The 18,690-nt window shown below is 43.5% G+C and overlaps 1 protein-coding gene across 5 annotated transcripts in view; it reads left to right on the plus strand.

Annotated features, from left to right (window-relative positions):
- Positions 1-18,690, plus strand: part of STARD13 (StAR related lipid transfer domain containing 13) — a 518,446-nt gene that overhangs the window by 137,478 nt on the left and 362,278 nt on the right. For all 5 annotated transcript variants that reach the window (XM_045016174.1, XM_045016165.1, XM_045016200.1 and 2 more), the window contains one exon: positions 11,883-12,041. In XM_045016174.1, the coding sequence (XP_044872109.1) occupies positions 11,883-12,041 (159 nt within the window). The remainder of the gene's footprint in view (positions 1-11,882; positions 12,042-18,690) is intronic.

Raw genomic sequence — 18,690 nt, forward strand, 5'->3', positions numbered from 1 at the left:
AATTTAGGCTGTTTTGGATGATCCAGGCTACAGGTCAAGTTCAATAACATTGAAAACTCATGAGTTGTTCTCAGGCTATTGCAGCCCAAATTGGCAGAAATCTCATGTGATCCCTATTCTTTCTGCTTTCATGGGCTGGATTAATAATTCCAGTCCCCTCTGTAGAGGTGGGTTCAGATTCAGATGTATCAATATGGACACACTTCCCTAATTAAGGGGTCTGAATCTGAGGTTTTGATTCAAGCCCTCCTGCATTTGTAATAGCTTTTGTACAGATCTAACAGCAAGGGAGATAATATCTATCTTTATTAGGGGTAGAATTAGTCTTTGGTTTTTATTTCACTTGAGTAGTATTTTGTCAATATCTGTATGAATATTGTTATGGCAGGTGTCACTATGTGGTGCTCTTACACATAGTGTCCCAAGTTTTTTCTTAGTGTGTGAACATATGTTCAGTGTTTGGAAGACATGCTGTATTGTTGGTAGTTCTTAGTTAGGGAAGACTCTGCATAGAGGCAGGTAATTCGAGAGGGAGCTGAGGAAGTAGCAGGAGAGTCTGGTCTGATTACAGTCAATTCTTGAGGCAGAATTGGTCTGTGGAATCTGGGCATTGGTGTTGGAGTGAGATGCCTGAAAGAAGGGTTTGACTGCATGCTGTTTGTAACCATGCCTCCTATTCTCTCTCCGTGGCCTATGTTAGTTTAGTCTCCCTGTGAGCTGTAATATTTTGGTCTAATTTTGTTTGGGTTTAGTGTACGGGTGATGGGTGGCATTGGTAGCCTGTGATATACAGGACGTCAGACTAGATGATTTGGTGGTTGACAGTACAAGTTTTTTTATGTAAACAATAAAAAAGAGGGTGTCAGATATACAAACATAAGAGAATGCAGTGAAATCAAAGCAGTGTACAGTAGGTGTTGATATCTACACAGTGAGCTGGAGGTATGATTCTCAGCTCAAGGTGACATACTCGTGCTAGATCTCCTCTAGCTACAGCAGTGTGAGTGGCAGGATGGGCTAGCTGCCCTGAGTACATGCCTAGGGGTCTTGGATGGGCAGATACTCACGCTTCCTCAGCTACATTCTATTTTTCGTTCACTAGCTAGATGAGAGCTAGCACAAGTATTTCTTCTTGAGCTGGGAATCACAACCCAAGCTCAAAATGTAGACATACCTTGTATTACGGTAAGGAAACATGCTGTTATTTTAAGTTGCATATGTAATTTATCTTTAACTATTCATCCCACTTGGGCCCTGTTTCTTCAAAGAGATCTGTTAATTTAATATAGGCAGTAATTTGTTCTATATCCATTAAATATTTTATTCTTGTCATCTACATTTATCTCTTAATGCTAACTTAATGATTTCTGCTAGTTGTGTAATCTTTTGCTTCTGTAATGGAAACTGTGTGGCAGATCAATTGTGGATACTTCATGTATTTCACTCTTGTTTTGATTGCATAAATTCTGTGAGAGGCAAGTAGCTGGAATGATGCTAGTAAAGAAATGTTTTGAGAAAAGTAAGCAAGTGAGTGCAGACAATGGGGCATCTCAGAGCTGTGATGGCTGGGATGGGGTCATTTGATGATGATGGATAGATATGCAGTATACTGTTCAGGAGCTGAGAAAAAGAGAAAATAGGATTGCATTTACCCTATCCAAGGAGACATCAGTGTGTGCTTGGATATAACTCAGTCAGCAATAGAATCATTACAATTTGCCTTTGAGCAAAGCCAGTTAATATATCAGCTATACAGGTTTACACTCCTGCTACAGCAGCGGATGACTGCACAATTGATTAGTTTTATTAATGGCTTGAAGAGCCATTCAGTGAAATGCTAAGTACACAAAGATATCCTTGTAATTGGGGACCTGAACGAGACAATTCGAAGTGTAAGTTCTCATAAAGAAGTAATGGGAAACAGTGGTCTTGTTTACAAAATGAGAGAGGAAGGTGTTTAGTGGAATTTTGCTGCTCTAATTTACTTTGTCATTACAGACACCATTTTCTCCCAACATTGTAGACATTTACACACATGGAGGTCACCAAATCAACTATGTAATAAAACAGAGACAGGAAATATCTTTTGTTGGACCAACTTCTACTGGTGAAAGAAACAAGCTTTCGAGCTATGCATGGCTCTTCCTCAGGTCTGGGAAAGGTACTCATAGGGCAGGTCTACGATTAAAATGCTGCATCAGCGCAGCTGTGCTGCTGTAGTGTTTAAGCAAAGACTCTCCTACACCGATGGGAGAGCTTCTCCTGTCGGCCTAGTTAATCCACCTCCATTCATTGAAAAATTCCAAATCAACTCTGATTTTAAAGTACTTACAGTTTTCCATCATTAAGTTTTTCCTTTTGTATCTTCATTTATTTCTCCTCATCATTCTGATCTGCATGTTCCTATCTTTTTCTCTTATTTTTCCTGAGTCCCTTCCAATCTTTCTACCTTTCCTCTCTTTGGATGTCTTTATTTTCTGTTGTGACAATGCTAAAAATATCAGAGAAACTGAACAAGGAGTTTTACTAGAATAAGGAAAACAATATTATCTCTAAAGGTAATCTGTTTCTCTTTACTTCACTGTAGAGCCTTTCCCCAGCCCTCCCTCCCCCATCTCTCCTGCTCCAGATTTAAAGGAACACATAAAATCATATTTCCCTCACCCTTTTTGTTGGTTACCTCCAGCTCCCATACTCCCATTGTACTTGCCCAGTCTCTTCAACAGTCTTCAAGCCATTGAGAGATAGAGGATAAGGATGAAGTAGATACCCTGGCAATGGGCCAGCTATGTAAACGGGAGAAGCTATCCCAACCGACATAGCGCTGTCTACACTGAGGGTTAGGTTGGTATAACTATGTTGCTCAGGGCTATGGATTTTTGTAGTTATACTGATATAAGTCCATAGTGTAGACCCGGCCATAGTCTCACAGCTAAATAAAAGGTGGAACAGATTGTTTACTATAAATAGTTAACATACAAGAGACCTTTCAAGGTGAAGTGGCCAGTTAACACCTATGCAGTCATAACACAAAACAGGTGGATTAATAGGTTACAGATTGTTGTAATAAGCCATAAATCCAGTGTCTTTGTTTAGACCATGATTTTTAGTGTCTAGCAAAGTTACGAATTTAAGCTCCCAGGCTCATCTGTTGAAGGTGTTGTGATGGTTTCCTTTGAAGACAAGGACTCAGAGGTCAGATATGGAATGATTGTTTTGTGAAAAGGGTTTGCCCTTGGGTGATATGTAGAGCACTGCAAATGTCCCCTTTTTATCGCGGATCATGTTTGCGGATTGTAGATCAGATGTGGAAATGTTGTATCCACCTGGGTCTCTAGTGATCCGGTGTTTTTGTCTTTTATCATTTTTCTATGATATCATCCATGGACAAACACTTTACACAAAATGATCACTCCATACCTGACATTTCAGTACTCCCCCTCAAAGGAAACCTGAACAACCTACAGGTTCACTGCATTTGGACTTGTCCAGAATAAAAAACCCTACATGATTTCCATCCAGAATGAGTTTGAAGCATTGTCATCAGTGAAAGAATGCAACACCCTGAATGAACTTTGGGACAAAATGGAAACTATCATGCTCAAAGGTACCAAAGCACCCAATCCAAAAGGTCAGTGTTGGCTGGTGAAAAAATGATGCAGAGTGAAAGAGAATGGCTTGGACACTGAAAAATGTAGGGGAGAGCACAAGGAACTGAACAGACAGATCCAAAGTTAGACTAGACAAGACAAGAGTGAATACATAAGGGCAAAATGCACAGAACTTGAGAATTAAAGACAAATAATACAAAAGGTATGTTCACAGTGGTCAGAGTTTTTTCCAAAAAGTTCTCTGCAATCAAACATAAAAAATCATGATGGCAAAGTCCTCACTGAAGGTGATGTAATCAAATGCTGGTGAAGAGATTACTGTGCCAAAAAAAGCCATTTGCAATACAGCACAAGAGGAGAGAATATGGAAAGGAGAGTATGAAACAGGAGCTATCAATCCTGCAAGAGGAAGTGGTGCACGCTGTTATGAAAATGAAGCCTGTGAAAACAGCAGAGGTAGACAGCGAACCAGCAGAATTGTTAAAAGTGATTTGGTGACTGTGATATTGATCCATCTCACATTAATCCCGGGGGCATTCTGCGCCAAAAAATTAACAATTCTGTGCACAATATTTTACAATTCTGCACATTTTATTTGTCAAGGTGGGAGATCACTGTGCAGCTTCCTCTGCATGTCCCCGCCCCCGCACCCCCCCAGGATATATACTCAGCAGTGAGGCTGCACACAACCCTGACACAGCACAAGGACCGGGCCTGCCCCAGAAACATCCCAGGGCCCTGCCCCTGCATGCCAGGTGCACCAGGTGTGGACAGGCAGGCTCAGCAAGGCAGGATCCAAGTGTGGAGGGGCTTAGTGTGGGAGGATCCAGCTGTGGGTGAGAGGGTGCGGGTGGCTCAGTGGGGGATCCAGGCGCAGGAGGGATCTCGATGCAGAGGCTGTTGGAAGGTTCTGAGTGCAACAGTAATGGGACTCTGCAGTGGGGTCCAGGTGAAGGTGGTTGGGGCTCAGTGGGGAGTGCGGGGGTTCGTCTTGGTTCGCAGGGGATAGAGTGCAAAAGGGGTTGTGGGGGGCTCAGTAGGGAGTCAAGATGCTGGGGGAGTGGGGCTCAGTGGGTTGGGGATTCAGGTGCAGCTGGTTGGGGCTAGCTAAGGTGAGGATCCAGGTGTGGGTGGCTTGTTGGGGTGGTCCAGGTGCAGGGGGAGTGGGGCTCGTCAGGGGGGTTCTGAGTGCGGGGTGGGGATGAGGCTTAGTGGGAGAGTCTGGGTATGAGGGGGCCTGGATGCATGGGGGTTGGGTGAATAGGGGAGCAGCTCCCTGTACATGGATCCCTCCCTCGCAGCTGAGAAGCAATGGGTGCAGGAAACATGGGTGGGGAGGAGTTTGCAGAGCTTTCTACAGCCGAGGGAGAAATCTGGGGGTGGGTCTGACATGGCCCTGGATGCTGTGCAGGGAAAGAGGAAGTCCCATCCTCCTCAGAGCAGGCTGGGACTAGCAACTGAGCCTGGCGCAGGGTGGAAGCCACCCACCGGGTCTTCCCCAGTCCTGCCCCACAATGATTTACCTCTCTGCCAGCTGCCCTGGACACCTGAAACTGCTGGGAAGGGATGCATGATCACTCTTGTGGCTTCCCTTTGCTTCCCCATCAGAAAGTCATTTTTCTGCAGCAAAGAAATCTGTAGGGGACATAAATTCTGCACATGCATAGTGGCACAGAATTCCCCCAGGGGTAGTGTCACATGCAAAATTTGAAAGAAATTAGCCAGATGACTGGAAGAGGGAATCCGTCTGCTCTTACCAAAGAAAGGAGACACAAGAAAGTATCGTAACAGTTGTATTATCTCCTTGATATCTCAGGTGAGAAAAGTATTGCTTTACGTAGTCCAGGATCGTATGATGCTAATGTTAGAAACCAAAGTGCCATCACAGCAAGCTGGTTTCAGAGAGGGATGAGGTACATGTGATCAAATCGCTAACATCTGTCTCATCATTGAAAAATACAGGGATTTTAATGACCCATTGATCATATGTTTCATTGACTACTCAAAAACATTTAATATGTATGACATGACCATGTTTGGAGTGTCATGCTGTCTAGAGTAGTTCGCAACCCCGAGTGCCTTCTTCAGGGCAGACAGACACCCCAACTGATGGTATGTTCTATAATTAGATTTTACCAAGTCAAATGGTAAATGTGAACTCCTGGATCACTATAACAGTCTTACCATGGAGTCTCAGACAGTCCCCTTACACTCTCAAGTCTATCTTGAGAGTGAGGCAAACTAGATTTAGTGATAAATGGTCACTGTGGCAGGGTGACAACTCACCGGCACAGCATCTCCTGCTGGTCATCTTGGGAATTAGCTCTTCCAGCCCAGAGCGCCCTCTGCAGGCCAGTGTCTCACCTGCCGCTGGCCCCGTGTCCTTCCCAGACCCTGGTGCCCTTTGCCAGTACCCCCTTACTTTGGGTCTCCCCTCCCAGCGGAACCCCCAACCCCCTATCCCCACCTTGCCTCAGTGGCTACTACCAGCCATCATCTAGCTCCTGCTCCCTGAGGCAGACTGCAGTTTGTAAACCACTCATCGTCGGCAAGCGGGGTTGGACCAGCTGCCTCTGCCTTTATCTGGGCTGCCTCTCTGCAGCCCTAGTACCCTTTTGTGGGCCCTTAGCTTGGCCTGCAGTCTGGGGCTTTGCTAGGCTGGAGCTCCCCAGCTTCCTCTGCCCTTCCACAGCACTGCTCCATCCTAGATACCCTTCTCAGCTTCCCAGGCAGCCAGGTCCTTCTCTCTCTCCAGAAGCTAGATAGAGAATGTCTCTTCTACAGCTGCCGGGCCTCCACCCTCTTGCAGGGCCAGCTATGGCCTGATTGGGGAGTGGCCCCACCTGTGGCTGCTTTCCCCAATCGGCTAACTCCCCTCCCCCCCCAGCCCTCTCCCAGGGCTGTTTTAAGCCCTTCAGGACAAGAGTGGGGGTGACTACCCCGCTACAGCCACTTACACCAAAATAATCACACAATATTCAGGTTGCTTCCAATCCCCAGAGACTAGTCATTTACCCCAGGTCAATTGATACCCTAGATCTTACACCAAAGCAACACAATAGTCAATCCTGTAATAAATTATCAAAAGGGTTATTAACTAGGAAAAAGAAATGAGTTATTTACAGGTTAAAGCAAGCAAACATATACACACAAATGAGTTACCATTTAAATCCTAAGAGTGACAGAGTTGTAGTGAACTATCAGTTCAAAGTGTCTTTCAGGGTGGACCCAGGAGATAACCCCTGGGGATCTCTGTCTTCAGTTTGGTAGCTCTGGCCTTGTGAGAGTTCAAACAGAAAAGAGATGGAACTTTTTCCTGTGACTTTGTTTTATTTCCTTCATTCAGCTTCCAAGTCCACAGGACAAGCTTCCTTGCACTGGTAGCATTTCCAAGGTGCAATTGGGCCATTATCCAATTGTTTGTGTTGCAATGTTCCTTGGTGGCCCGTGTGATTTTGATAGTCCTTCTGGGTCAGGGATGGAGGCAACAATTCCCTTGCCTGTGTTCATAAATTCACAGCAAACATTTTTAAAGTTATAAAGCAAAACTTACATATTTTCTTATAGCATGGAATATTGCCATTACAAGTGAGATTAATGCATGCAGTAACTTAAAAGCATTTCATGGAGTCTAAATACTAAGTACAAGTTTATGAGAATAATACCTATTTTGAGCAAAACTAACATACAGGTGAGCTGGTTTGGTCTCCAGCTATGAGTTTGTCAGTTCTTAGCTAATGCCTGGAGCCTGGGCAAGAGCTGGCATCTGGCCTGCTCATGTCACATGCTGAATACTGGCAGACGGGATTCTCATTGAACTCATTAGCAAGGCTCTATCATCAACAACACAGGTGACAGCAAGGGATTTTCCACTGAGCAGGGTGTGAGACAAGTGTGTTTTCTGTCCCCAGCCTTTTCAACATGTACACAGAAATTATTATGAGACAAGACCTAGAAGTTTATGACAAGTGGTAGGAGCTGAAATTTCTATTGATGGACACCTCTTAACTGATGTCAGCTATGCCAATGATGTGACACTCTTTGCTACAATGACTGATGCATTTCAACAGAAGTTGGAGTGTGTAAAAACGGGTGAGGATTATGGACGATCCCTGAATCAGGCAGAAATGAAATGCATGCATGTTGATACGATTAACAAAAACAAGAAGCGAATGGACATCACAATTAATGGTCAGGTAGTAGAGGCAGTAGATGAATACAGTTACCTGAAATCATATCCAACAAAGATCCTGTTCCGAAGAAATTGGCAGAAATCTTGGAATGATTTGGCTTTCTCGTGAAAGTTTGGGAAAACCATGGCATCTTGAAATGTACAAAGGTTTGATTGGTAAATCTTCAATTTTTTCCATTGCAACTTATGCATGTGGATCATGGGGAAGTAATGGTGCTGACAAGAGAAAATTGAAGCCTTTGAGATGTGGTGCTGACAAAGATACTTGCCTATCTCTTGGACTGAAAAAAAGACAAATGCTTGTGTTAGAAATATTACTATAGAGAAACAGACCCTGGTGTCTGAAATCAACAGGTGCAAACTTATGTTCATTGGTCACATCAGGCATAGAGGGTGAGAAAATTATCATGGAAGGAATGGTGGTTGGTCATTGTAGTGGGGGATGACCAGCGAGGAGATGGATAGATGGTGTGTAGCAGATCCCTGGGAGGGCAGCTGCTGAGAGCTTGAAGCTAGTGATGGATTGAGAAAGCTTCTGAAAATTCCACTATGGTGTTACAAGTATTCAGACATAAACTGATTTTACTTACTTAATGGGGCAAATCACAAGTACAAGATCTCAGAGGCAGGTGACTATACTGTATACATAACAGCATGTTTGTTGGAGTGGCTAGTCTGAAGATTGCTCTCATGAAGAAGTAGGACATATTTAACAAATGACAGAACATTTATTTTGCACAGCAGATGCTGTCTCAGGAGTATAGCCCATGATATAATCATGTAGTTGAATCAGGCCACTGTTTTGTGAAGTGTATTTATCTGTTAATTGAAGAACTCTGTGATTCTCTAGGTCTTCCTTTCTCACATATATTTCATGAATAATACTGTGTTACATCGAATTTTTGTGTGGGAGGAGTAAAATTTGCTTACCATATACAGAAAACAATACACACTGCTTATGAATTATATGTAGGATCACGGGGGATGAATGGTTAGCAGCATTTTTCAGTGCTGACAATATTTACATGAGGATTTACGTGTAAACTGTGTTCTAAAAATTTTAAATTATTTTTAAAAAGAAAATGTTAATAATTTTTCATTTGCCATGCCCTGTTTTGCATCTGTGCAAGCTGCAAGTTGCTGCTAGTCAGTTTCACATGGGGAAATGGCACAGGGAATAGGACTCAGAGTCTGATCAATAGAAGTATGAGGGGAGGGAAAAAAGTTCACCAGGCATCACATTCTTTGCTGAAAAATTTTCTCTCAGACCCTTTTATTTTTTACATGTTGCAAGTACCACCACTCAAAAATGGTCTAGCTTTCAGCTGAAAGTTCACTAGTTTTGGAAAACTGCAATTAGTAGTACAGCTCCTCTAAAACTTGTACATTTCCCCCCTGGAAAATATTTTTCAGCATTTCCTACATTTGTACATGAAGAATAATATTAGTGGAAGATACTGTGCATAATTAAACAGCAGCAAAGAAGTTTTGCTGTGCACAGTATCTTCCACTACTGCTTAAACAATTTGTCTAGTTTCCATGTTATTTCCAATACCTTGTGCTTTAGTAGAAAAAACAGCAGATTTGGATGGATGTGGATCCCATCTGTGAGTTTTTATAGTTTCATATCAGTCATAAATATAGTACTGATATAGGAGAAACAGAAAAAATATATAGATAGTACAGTCTGATTTTAATTTCAGAGATAGAATTTTCAATAAAACAAAACTCTGCCTTCAAATGATATATTTTTCTAATTCTTCTCTCAAAATGACAAAACATTGTACACTAAATTCTGGTCCGTTGTTGACTTTCATTGCTCCAACCCTACAACACACCACCCTCCAGCCCCACAAATGTACCAGAGGAAATAATCCATTACTGGCATAGACTAGCAATAGGTTACTGCCCCCTGAAGCCAGTGGGGAGCCAGGGAATGAGCTGATTTTAAGACTCAGTTCTCTCCTAACTTTGTTCTTGGTGCAGTATAGCTATGTGTTACCCCTACTTATAAGCTGAAAGTAAACTTTCTATCCAGACTTTAATGAATAACTATAACAAATAGCATTTTAAATTAAAAAAATGTTTCACATATAGTTTTAAAACTATGAAAAATCAACCATATGTGGATTGTATATTAATTATTTATAAACATAAATAACTTTATTTTCATTGCAAAATATAATTGTTGCTGCAGTATCAAAGATGCAGAGTTAAAATAATAAATCAGGAAATGGAAATCTTTAGATTATAGCAATTCATAGTAGCCCTGTAGCAGGGTGCTGCTGCAGAAGCACCTAACCAGCCTCTGCTCAGCCAGTCTCAATCAGAGGAAATGGATTGGGGCTGGGGAAAAGGCTGGTGCCTGGCCCCAGAAACTGGCTGCACCTGTGGGCCTGCTCAGGAAGGAGCTATAAAGCCTGGCTGGCAGCCAGTGCAGAGGAGGGAATGGCCAGGGAAGGGTTAGTATCCAGACAGAAAGGAGAAACCCTGTAAAGAGGAGAAAAGCCTGTAAAGTTTGTATATAGTATTGCTGGTGGTGGGAACTATTTTGTGAATAAACCACGGGTGCTGCAAAGGAGAAGCCTGATGGAGCTTTATTAAAGGAGCCCAGAGCACCAGGGGGGCAGGCCAGGAAAGGACCCGGTTACAAGCCCATTTTGTATTATTTAAGAGAGACATTTTTCAGCATACACAATAATATATTAAGCCACACCCATAACGAGAAAAACTGGAACAGAAGATACTATATATGTGGAGTGTGGCTAAGTTAACATTGTTATTGGAACATAAATTGTTGCATTTCTTGAATTTTTTTTTATTTTAAACTCTTAATGTTCCAGATAGAGTTGTATTTTTTTTTGTATGTTGTAACAAGAAGACAACTAGAAAAGTTTTTTTTTAAATCCGTGTGGGGGTGTTATGACAGAGTGCAGAGAACCAACAGATGAGCCTGCACTCTGATCTCTCAGATGTTAATTAAGTTATGGGGGAGGGATAGCTCAGTGGTTTGAGCATTGGCCTACTAAACCCTGGGTTGTGAATTCAATCCTTGATGGGGCCATTTAGGGATCTGGGGCAAAAATCTGTCTGGGGATTGGTCCTCCTCTGAGCAGGGGGTTGGACTAGATGATCTCCTGAGGTCCCTTCCAACCCTGGTATTCTATGATTCTAAGTTCCCCTTGAGAAATCTGATGGAGGTAATTAGAGAATCAGGTTGGCTGGATGAATAGGATAAGGAGCCAATTAGCCCAGGGTTGATAAAGGGGAAGGAAGGAAGTGCCAGAAAGAGAGAGGGGACCAGGGCTAGTTGAGCTCAGTAATATGGAGGCCTTGAGGGAGGGAGACCTCCCTCCCTCTGTTCCCCTCAGGTCCTGGGGAGATGGTCAGAAAGTGCTGTTGATGCTGTAAATAGGCTGTTATGGAAAAGGTGGCGGTAACTTAAAAGGGCACAGTGAATACACAACCAGTAGAATCCATGCAGTTTCTGCAGGGAGAAGGCAGGAGAGGAGCTATGTCCTGTGGCAGCTTGGAATTACAAGCTGTTTTTGTACTTCAGAATTGCTAAGACTGTCAAATCTGGTCTGTTGTGGTTTTGGTGTAGGTTTCTTAATCCTCAAAGGATCTAAAGATATGGATTAGGAGCAATTAGAGCATAATCTCTAATTTACAGTAGCATGGATGATCATTCTTTAACAAAAAGAGATTTTCCCCTAACTGTTTGTAGGATGTTTGAGTTACAGTAAGTGGATGTGGAGAGAAAAAAAAACAATTTTAAACAATTTGAATAAAAGTAACTTTCTCCTCTCAAAATATCAGGTTTCATTTGCTTAGTGTTTATGATGTCATATGTAATCCTACTAGCTCTCCACAGAGGCTTCCAGAAAAAACAGTGTAGACAAGATCTGAATTTCTAATATAATAAAATATAAACAGCTGCAAAAAATGAAAATAAAAAAATAACCTTTCAGGCCTGACTTATACTGTACATAATATAAACTTAATGGACACAATATCAATTGTATTTTTGTCTTTGTTTGCATTTTTAAAATATTTATTACTTTTTTTTTTGATTAAAGGACTCATTTATCCCTTTTCAGTGCCCTGTTAAGGTGGAGACAGGCCTTCTTCACAGAGATCATCAGAGAAAGGGAATCTGTGGAAATAAGAGGGCAGGCTACCAGGATTTAGATGGTTTGCCAAGCTCAGTGTCAACTGGAGCACGACCAAAAACTGAAGTAAGTAGCTATTGTTTATATTACAGCATATTCTGGCTTCAATTCTTTACCACAAGACTTACTATTGATCATTAAAATCTTCATTGTATTTTTATTTTAACTTAAATACAGTCTATAAATATAATATCACAACTCTAAATCTTTTACAAGTAGACTGGCAAGTGTTCTCAATACAATGTGACTGAGTATTCAAGGTCAAGAACCTGAGTCCGTCACTATTTTCTACTAGCATGTTATCTGCATTATTTTGTTCATTCACTGCTTAAGAAGAGCTGAAGTCTCTTGGGAGTCTTTCCGTTGACTTTAACTGGTTGTAGATCAGACCCAAAATTTGGATCCACATCTGAATGTCCCCAAATTTCAGGGCTGTTCAGATCTGGTGTTTTAGTCTGGGCCCATTTCTAATCAATAGCATTAATTTCACTTTGTTTTTTTGCCTGTGAGATGGTATAAGCCCTGACCAAAGAGATACCAATTGACTTCAACAGACTTTGGAACAGGCCCATAATAAGCTAAGTAGATAATGATGATTATGTAGAACTATGGAAGTAAAGTGATTCTAAGATCATGCTCCTAGTTACAAAATAGCAAACCTTTTTATCTGTCTCTTGTAAATTGCTTTGGTGCCTGCAATGGTTAAGAGAGTCTCTTTCTGCTAATGTCAAGTAAAATATATGCATGTAAGATACACTATACATTGTCTAAGGTGTTTTGGTTCAAGTAAAGGTATATCTTCCTAAAGGAAAGGTAACTATCATATGCCTCTTTCTTCATAGAGTGAAGTTTCATAGTACTCTATATTCCATTACAGGTTGAAGGTCTGCCACTGTCACTCAGACTGAAGTTTGAAACATTGGGGCTTGCCTGTTTGTTGATTGAAATACACTAATGTACTTTCAGGAAAGATTTTTTTCCCTCTTAGTTAAATAGCTTTCTGCTTCTCTCTTTTGCAACTGCCCAACTACTTTAGTTTGCTCAAGTTACATTAGATCTCAGAAATCACTAAAGAAAATGAGATATTTGACTGGACTTTACTTAATACAATCAAAGTAACATTGAAGTGATGTAGACAAAAAAAATTACTGTAACAAGTGTCTGTGTGTTTGCAGTGGGAGGTGCTGGAAGAGAAGGAATAAGTGTGAACTTATCTTCTTCTTCTTTCCTGATCTCTACAATCCCTCCTAGTATTGTACTTCAAGGAATGTTGGTATAATAAATACCAAACTCAGAAAACTTCACTGATACAGGTCATACATACAGTTTCAGTGATGATAATAATGTAAATTAGAATGTGCTTATCGTTGTTTACAATGGAGTCCCTAGAATCATACAGTTCAGAAACTGAAAAGACTTATTAGATGACACAATCCATCCCCCGAAGTCCAAGTAGGATTCTTCCATACAGTGATCAAGTGATAAAAAGTGTAAAGTCCCAAGCATTTTGCTGCATAGTAGCTTACAACATGATTTCTGCAAAATGCTAGTGGTCTTTTTAGTAACTCAATACTATTAGCCACTGCTGTAATTTGGACATAAATAATGAAATTTGACTTGGCTAATTTTGTCTGGAGGACAAAACATCTTACTTTTTTTTCTTTCAAAATTAGATTTTTAGTTCAAGGTCCTTTTTTCAGGCCAAGAAGGAAGAATGAAAATAATGCTAGTTTCAGAGACTGTGTACATCTGTTAAAAGGCTTTTTCTAAACATTTTTTCTATTAGGGTTAAAAGGTATGAAAAATGTATTTTTAAATGGACACAGCAACCCTATTTACATTAAAAAAGAGGGGTTAGTGGCCAAATGGGAGTGGGCGTAGGTCGTCATTGTATTTCTCCAGTTTAACCCCTATGTAACTCCACTGATCTCATTGGAGTTACACAAGCAGAAAACTGGAATAATCAGTGGTAAGTCAGACCCAACATGTTTTAGTGCACTCGTCTTTTATCTCTCGAGATTGGAGTTAAAATCTTGGAATGAGTCAAAAAGAGTTTAGCTTTTTCAGCCTTCTCCCTATATATTCCCACACAACCCTCCCTACACCACCCCAAACCTGAAATAATTTGTCTTGATTAGCAAGTTCAGCTCAAGAGGCCGATGTTGGAAATTGCAAGTCAGGAATGAAATGCTTTGGCAGAGCTCTGCAAGGGTATTCTTGTACAATACCTGACCCAAGCTAGTGCTGTTAGCCCCTCATTTTCATGACTACAAAGTTCACTGACTGTTTAAGAACTATAAAAAAGAATAAGTGGCTGTGGCAAATTCACAGTTCAGGAACTATTTTGCTTATATATGTTTAAAGGAGGGGCATAAATGCATTGCAACATTTCTGATGAAATACTATTGAACAGAACGTTTCCCTGGCTATGAGAGGGCTTGTCCTAGAAAAGAAAGCGTAATAGTTGTTGTTTTAATGAGACATTTCCTAGATGCAAATACAATAGAAGACTTAACTGTAAGTTTCATGATGTTAATTTCTCTCCTCCAGTTCCAATGTATAAACTAACATGAGAAATACTAGTTGTGAGGCATTCAGTGCTTAGCTTACTTCTGTAGATAACACAACTGCAGCGCATGTGGCACAAAGTGTGACCAGTAAGAAAACAAGGTTATGTATGCTGTGACTAGTTTTTTCCTTTAGCTGTAATGCTAGCACTTAGTTAGATACAGTATCACAGTTAACATTAGGCCAGTGCTTGGATTTCCTTGACCACTTGGTTCAGAAAAAGGAAAACAAATATAGTTTCTTGTAATCTACTGTGCTGAAAGACTTTCTGCTCTTTTTTTCTATAGCAAATATCTGTATTAGTTCCTTCTCTGGAAGATGCTAGTTAGATGCTGTGTTTGTTTGTTTGTTTGTTTGTTTGTTTGTTTGTTTGTTTGTTTGTTTGTTTATTTATTTAAATTGGTGTTTCAGAGATGTCCACAAGGAGTGTAGAGATGGCTGATATCATCTACCACTGTTTAGATATGTATCCCACTGGTCAGTGTGTGTTACAGGCCCCGTATTGGCCAACACAATATTTGCTAAGGTAAACATAATGTGACAATTGATATGTGATGATTTATTTACATAAAGCCTTCTACCAGAATCTGAGGATCTCAAAATGCTTACTAATACTCAGTTGATCCTTACCACACTTCTATGAGGTAGATAAGTATTTTCATTTTAGTATTGGGAGGAGGTTGAATCCTCAGATGGGGGCAGGAAAGCCACCTTCTTCTTCGAGTGCTGTCCTTGTGGGTGCTCCACTCTAGGTGACGGTGCGTGCCGGCGCTGTTGATCAGAGATTTTCGGTAGCAGTGCCTGGTTGGGGCGCACACACTCAGTTGGTATCTCCCGCCTCGTTGGAATCTTCCTGGAGTGCGTGCGCCCCACACCCGCCTCAGTTCCTTCTCAACCGTCCTCGGCTGAAGACGGGACTCGGGGCAGTGCTGCCTTCTCTTCCCTGGTCTCTATAGGAAACAGTAACAAAGAACATAGAAATAATTATTACTTACTTCCCAGTTGTTTCCCTTCCTTTAGTATAGTTACATAGTTAGTTACTTAGTTTAAAAAAAAAACAAAAAACCCTCAGGCTTGTCTCCCATTGAGACACTCTCCTCGGCCATCTCTAATTCATAATGCCAGGAGCTTCAGGATTCAAAAGATGCATCTCCTGTCAGGACTCCATGCCACGGTCAGATGGGCACTCACATTGTGTGAAGTGCCTCGGGGACACTCACATCCCCGCAAAGTGCCTCCATTGCGCGAGCCTCAAGTCAAGAGCTCATCATGACAGGGATCTGCGGCTCAAAATCCTGATGATGGAAAAATCCTTACAGCTGCTGTCGGAGACGGGAAAGGCTAAACCCGCTCCCTCACGCTCCCCAGCCAGATCGGAACCGGTGGGGAGCATTGCTCAGGGGTGAAAGTAACTTACAGGACTTACCGGTACTGCCGGAGTCCTGAGGGGGGCATGGCCTCATCCAGAAGGGGCGTGGCCTCGAGATTTAAAGCCCCTGGGGCACCAGCTGTGGCTGGGAGACCCAGGGCTTTTAAATCAACCAGGGCCTCCCAGCTGCAGAGGTAGCTGGGAGGCCCCCAGAGCTCAGGGCCAAATTAAAGGGCCCGGGGCTCCGCTTGCTGCGGGGAACCCTGAGCTATGCGGGGCTGGGGCAGGTATTTAAAGGGCCAAGAGCTCCTGCCGCTGAGGGGAGCTCCAAGCCCTTTAAATCCTGGCCCCAGCCCGGCCACTGGAGCCGCGGCCGGGATTCAAAGGGCTCTGGGCTGCCCGCAGTGGCAGGGAGCTCTGAGTTCTTTAAATCTCAGCTGCGGCGGGGGGTTTAAAGGGCTCTGGGCTGCCAGCTGTGGCGGGGAGCCCAGAGCCCTTTAAATCCCCACAGCAAAAGCCGGTGCAGTCTGGCACGGCGTTCTGGCTCTTGCCGGTACACCGTACTGGCTTGTACCGGCTTACTTTCACCTCTGGCGTTGCTTCACCCTCCCTGGAGTGGAGGCAAGAAGCACAACAGTCTCACAGAAGAGACTCTAACAAGGGTAGGGAGTCTCCCGCGAGATCCCTACCCTCTGTGCTGACAGCACCAAAGATAGGTGCCTCAGCCTGCTCTAATGCCTCAGCCACGGCTCTGACAGAACACAGAGGCAGGGACCCGACCTCCCGCGCCGGGAAGGTCCTTGTGGATCCGGTCCCCTCAGCACCGCAAACGGCCACGGCGCAGACACCTCGCTCCTCCTCGGCACCGCAAACAGCCACAGCGCCGGCACCGAAAACAGCCGCGGTGCCGACAGAGCGCTCTGCCTCAGCAACAAAAACAGCCGCGGTGCCGACAGCATGCTCCTCGGCACCGAGAAGAACATTAGCACTGAGCCTGTCTTCTACCAGCGCACCAGCAGCAGACCCCCTGCAGGGCACCTCTAAGCAGTCTGCAGCAACACTCTCATTCTCATTTTCTCCTACTAATGAGCTAGAGCAGAGAGCAGGCTCAGCTCAGCCCAGGGAGCAGGAGCAACAGTTTCTCACCCAAAGTGACCTTTCAGTGCCACCTGAGCCTCACTCTCCGCTCCTAGACACACAAGACTCATTTCTTGAACCACTACTCTCTCCACCTGAACTGGCTTTCACTGACGGCGAACTTGATTTACAGCAGCAAGCGGAGTTCTCCCCTCCTGCTTCTCCTCCACAGGCGCCTCTACCACCTCAGGTCATGACTCAAGGTCAACAACCTCAGTTTCCCTACTTTGCCCCCCCCCGTGGGTGGCACCTGGGTTCTCCTACTCTATGCCTTGGCCTCAGTGGTACCCGTGGCAACATCCTCCTACCAATCATCCTCCTTCCGTGCCTCAATCTCCTGCTCCGTCCACTTCTAGGGTGCCTGAGCCCTCTCCTGAGACTGAGAGCTACGCACCATATCCTGACTCACCGACCCCTAACTCTCTACTAGCCTCAGATGAAGCCCTCCTCCCTTCACCTCCACAGGCCGTGGACGACTGCAAACAATTTCAAGAACTTTTTAGGAGGGTGGCACTCAGTCAAGATATCTCCTTAGAAGAGGTTCAGGAGATGCAACACAAACTCCTCAGAATCCTTCAACTGTCTGCGCCCTCAAAAATAGCATTCCCTATAAACGAAGCACTCATGGAGCCAGCTGACACTCTCTGGCAAACCCCAGCCTCCTTAGTACCAACTTGCAAGAAGGCTGAACGTAAATACTATGTCCCTGCAAGGGACGCAGACTTCCTATTTTCTCATCCACCACCGAACTCTCTTGTCATGGATGCAGTTGCACAGAGGATGAAACAGTCACAATATCGACTCACCCCGCAAGAGAAGGACCTTAGACGCCTTGACGTCCTGGGCCGCAAGGTTTATACGTCCTCTACACTACAGTTCAGAATTGCAAACTATTCTGTTCTCCTCATCAGTTATGATTTTGATAATTACAATAAACTTTTTGAATTTGCCTCCTACATTCCAGAGGATAGAAGAGCAGACTTCAGATCAATCCTGGCTGAGGGCCAACTGATTTCCAGAACGGCCCTACAGGCATCTTCAGACACGGCAGACACAGCAACCCGTACCACTGCAACTGCTGTGGTTATGCGTAGATCTTCATGGCTCTCCGCATCCAGCATTCCTAAAGAACTCCAGACCAAAGTGGAGGATCTCCCCTTTGATAAGGACAAACTTTTCTCCAAAAAAACTGATGAACTCCTCCATACCATGAAAGATCCTAGAGCGACACTGCCCACCCTGGGCATTCACCCATCCCTTCCCAGGAGACAACGATACCAACCCTACCAAAGACCACGCACACATCAGTACTATCGTCCTCAACCCAGACCATATGACAACTAGGAATCATACTAGACCACCCCCCCCAAGCGCAGACAAAATCAAAATCAAGCCACCACCTTCCGTCCATCGGGCAAGAAACAACAGTTTTGAAATGTTGGTCGAGGGTCTGCACGACCACCCCTTGATTCCACCGCTTACTTGCCCATTTGGCCACCGCCTCCAGAATTTCCAACATGCCTGCCAGCGGATTACACAGGACCGCTGGGTCCTCGAAATAGTTCAGTCCGGTTACTCCATCCCTTTTATATCCTACTCTCCTACCCTTCCTCCTTTCCCGTCCCTCTTCAGGGACCCTTC

The sequence above is a fragment of the Mauremys mutica genome, chromosome 1 (genome assembly GCF_020497125.1).
Source record: "Mauremys mutica isolate MM-2020 ecotype Southern chromosome 1, ASM2049712v1, whole genome shotgun sequence".
Lineage (NCBI taxonomy): Eukaryota > Metazoa > Chordata > Testudines > Geoemydidae > Mauremys > Mauremys mutica.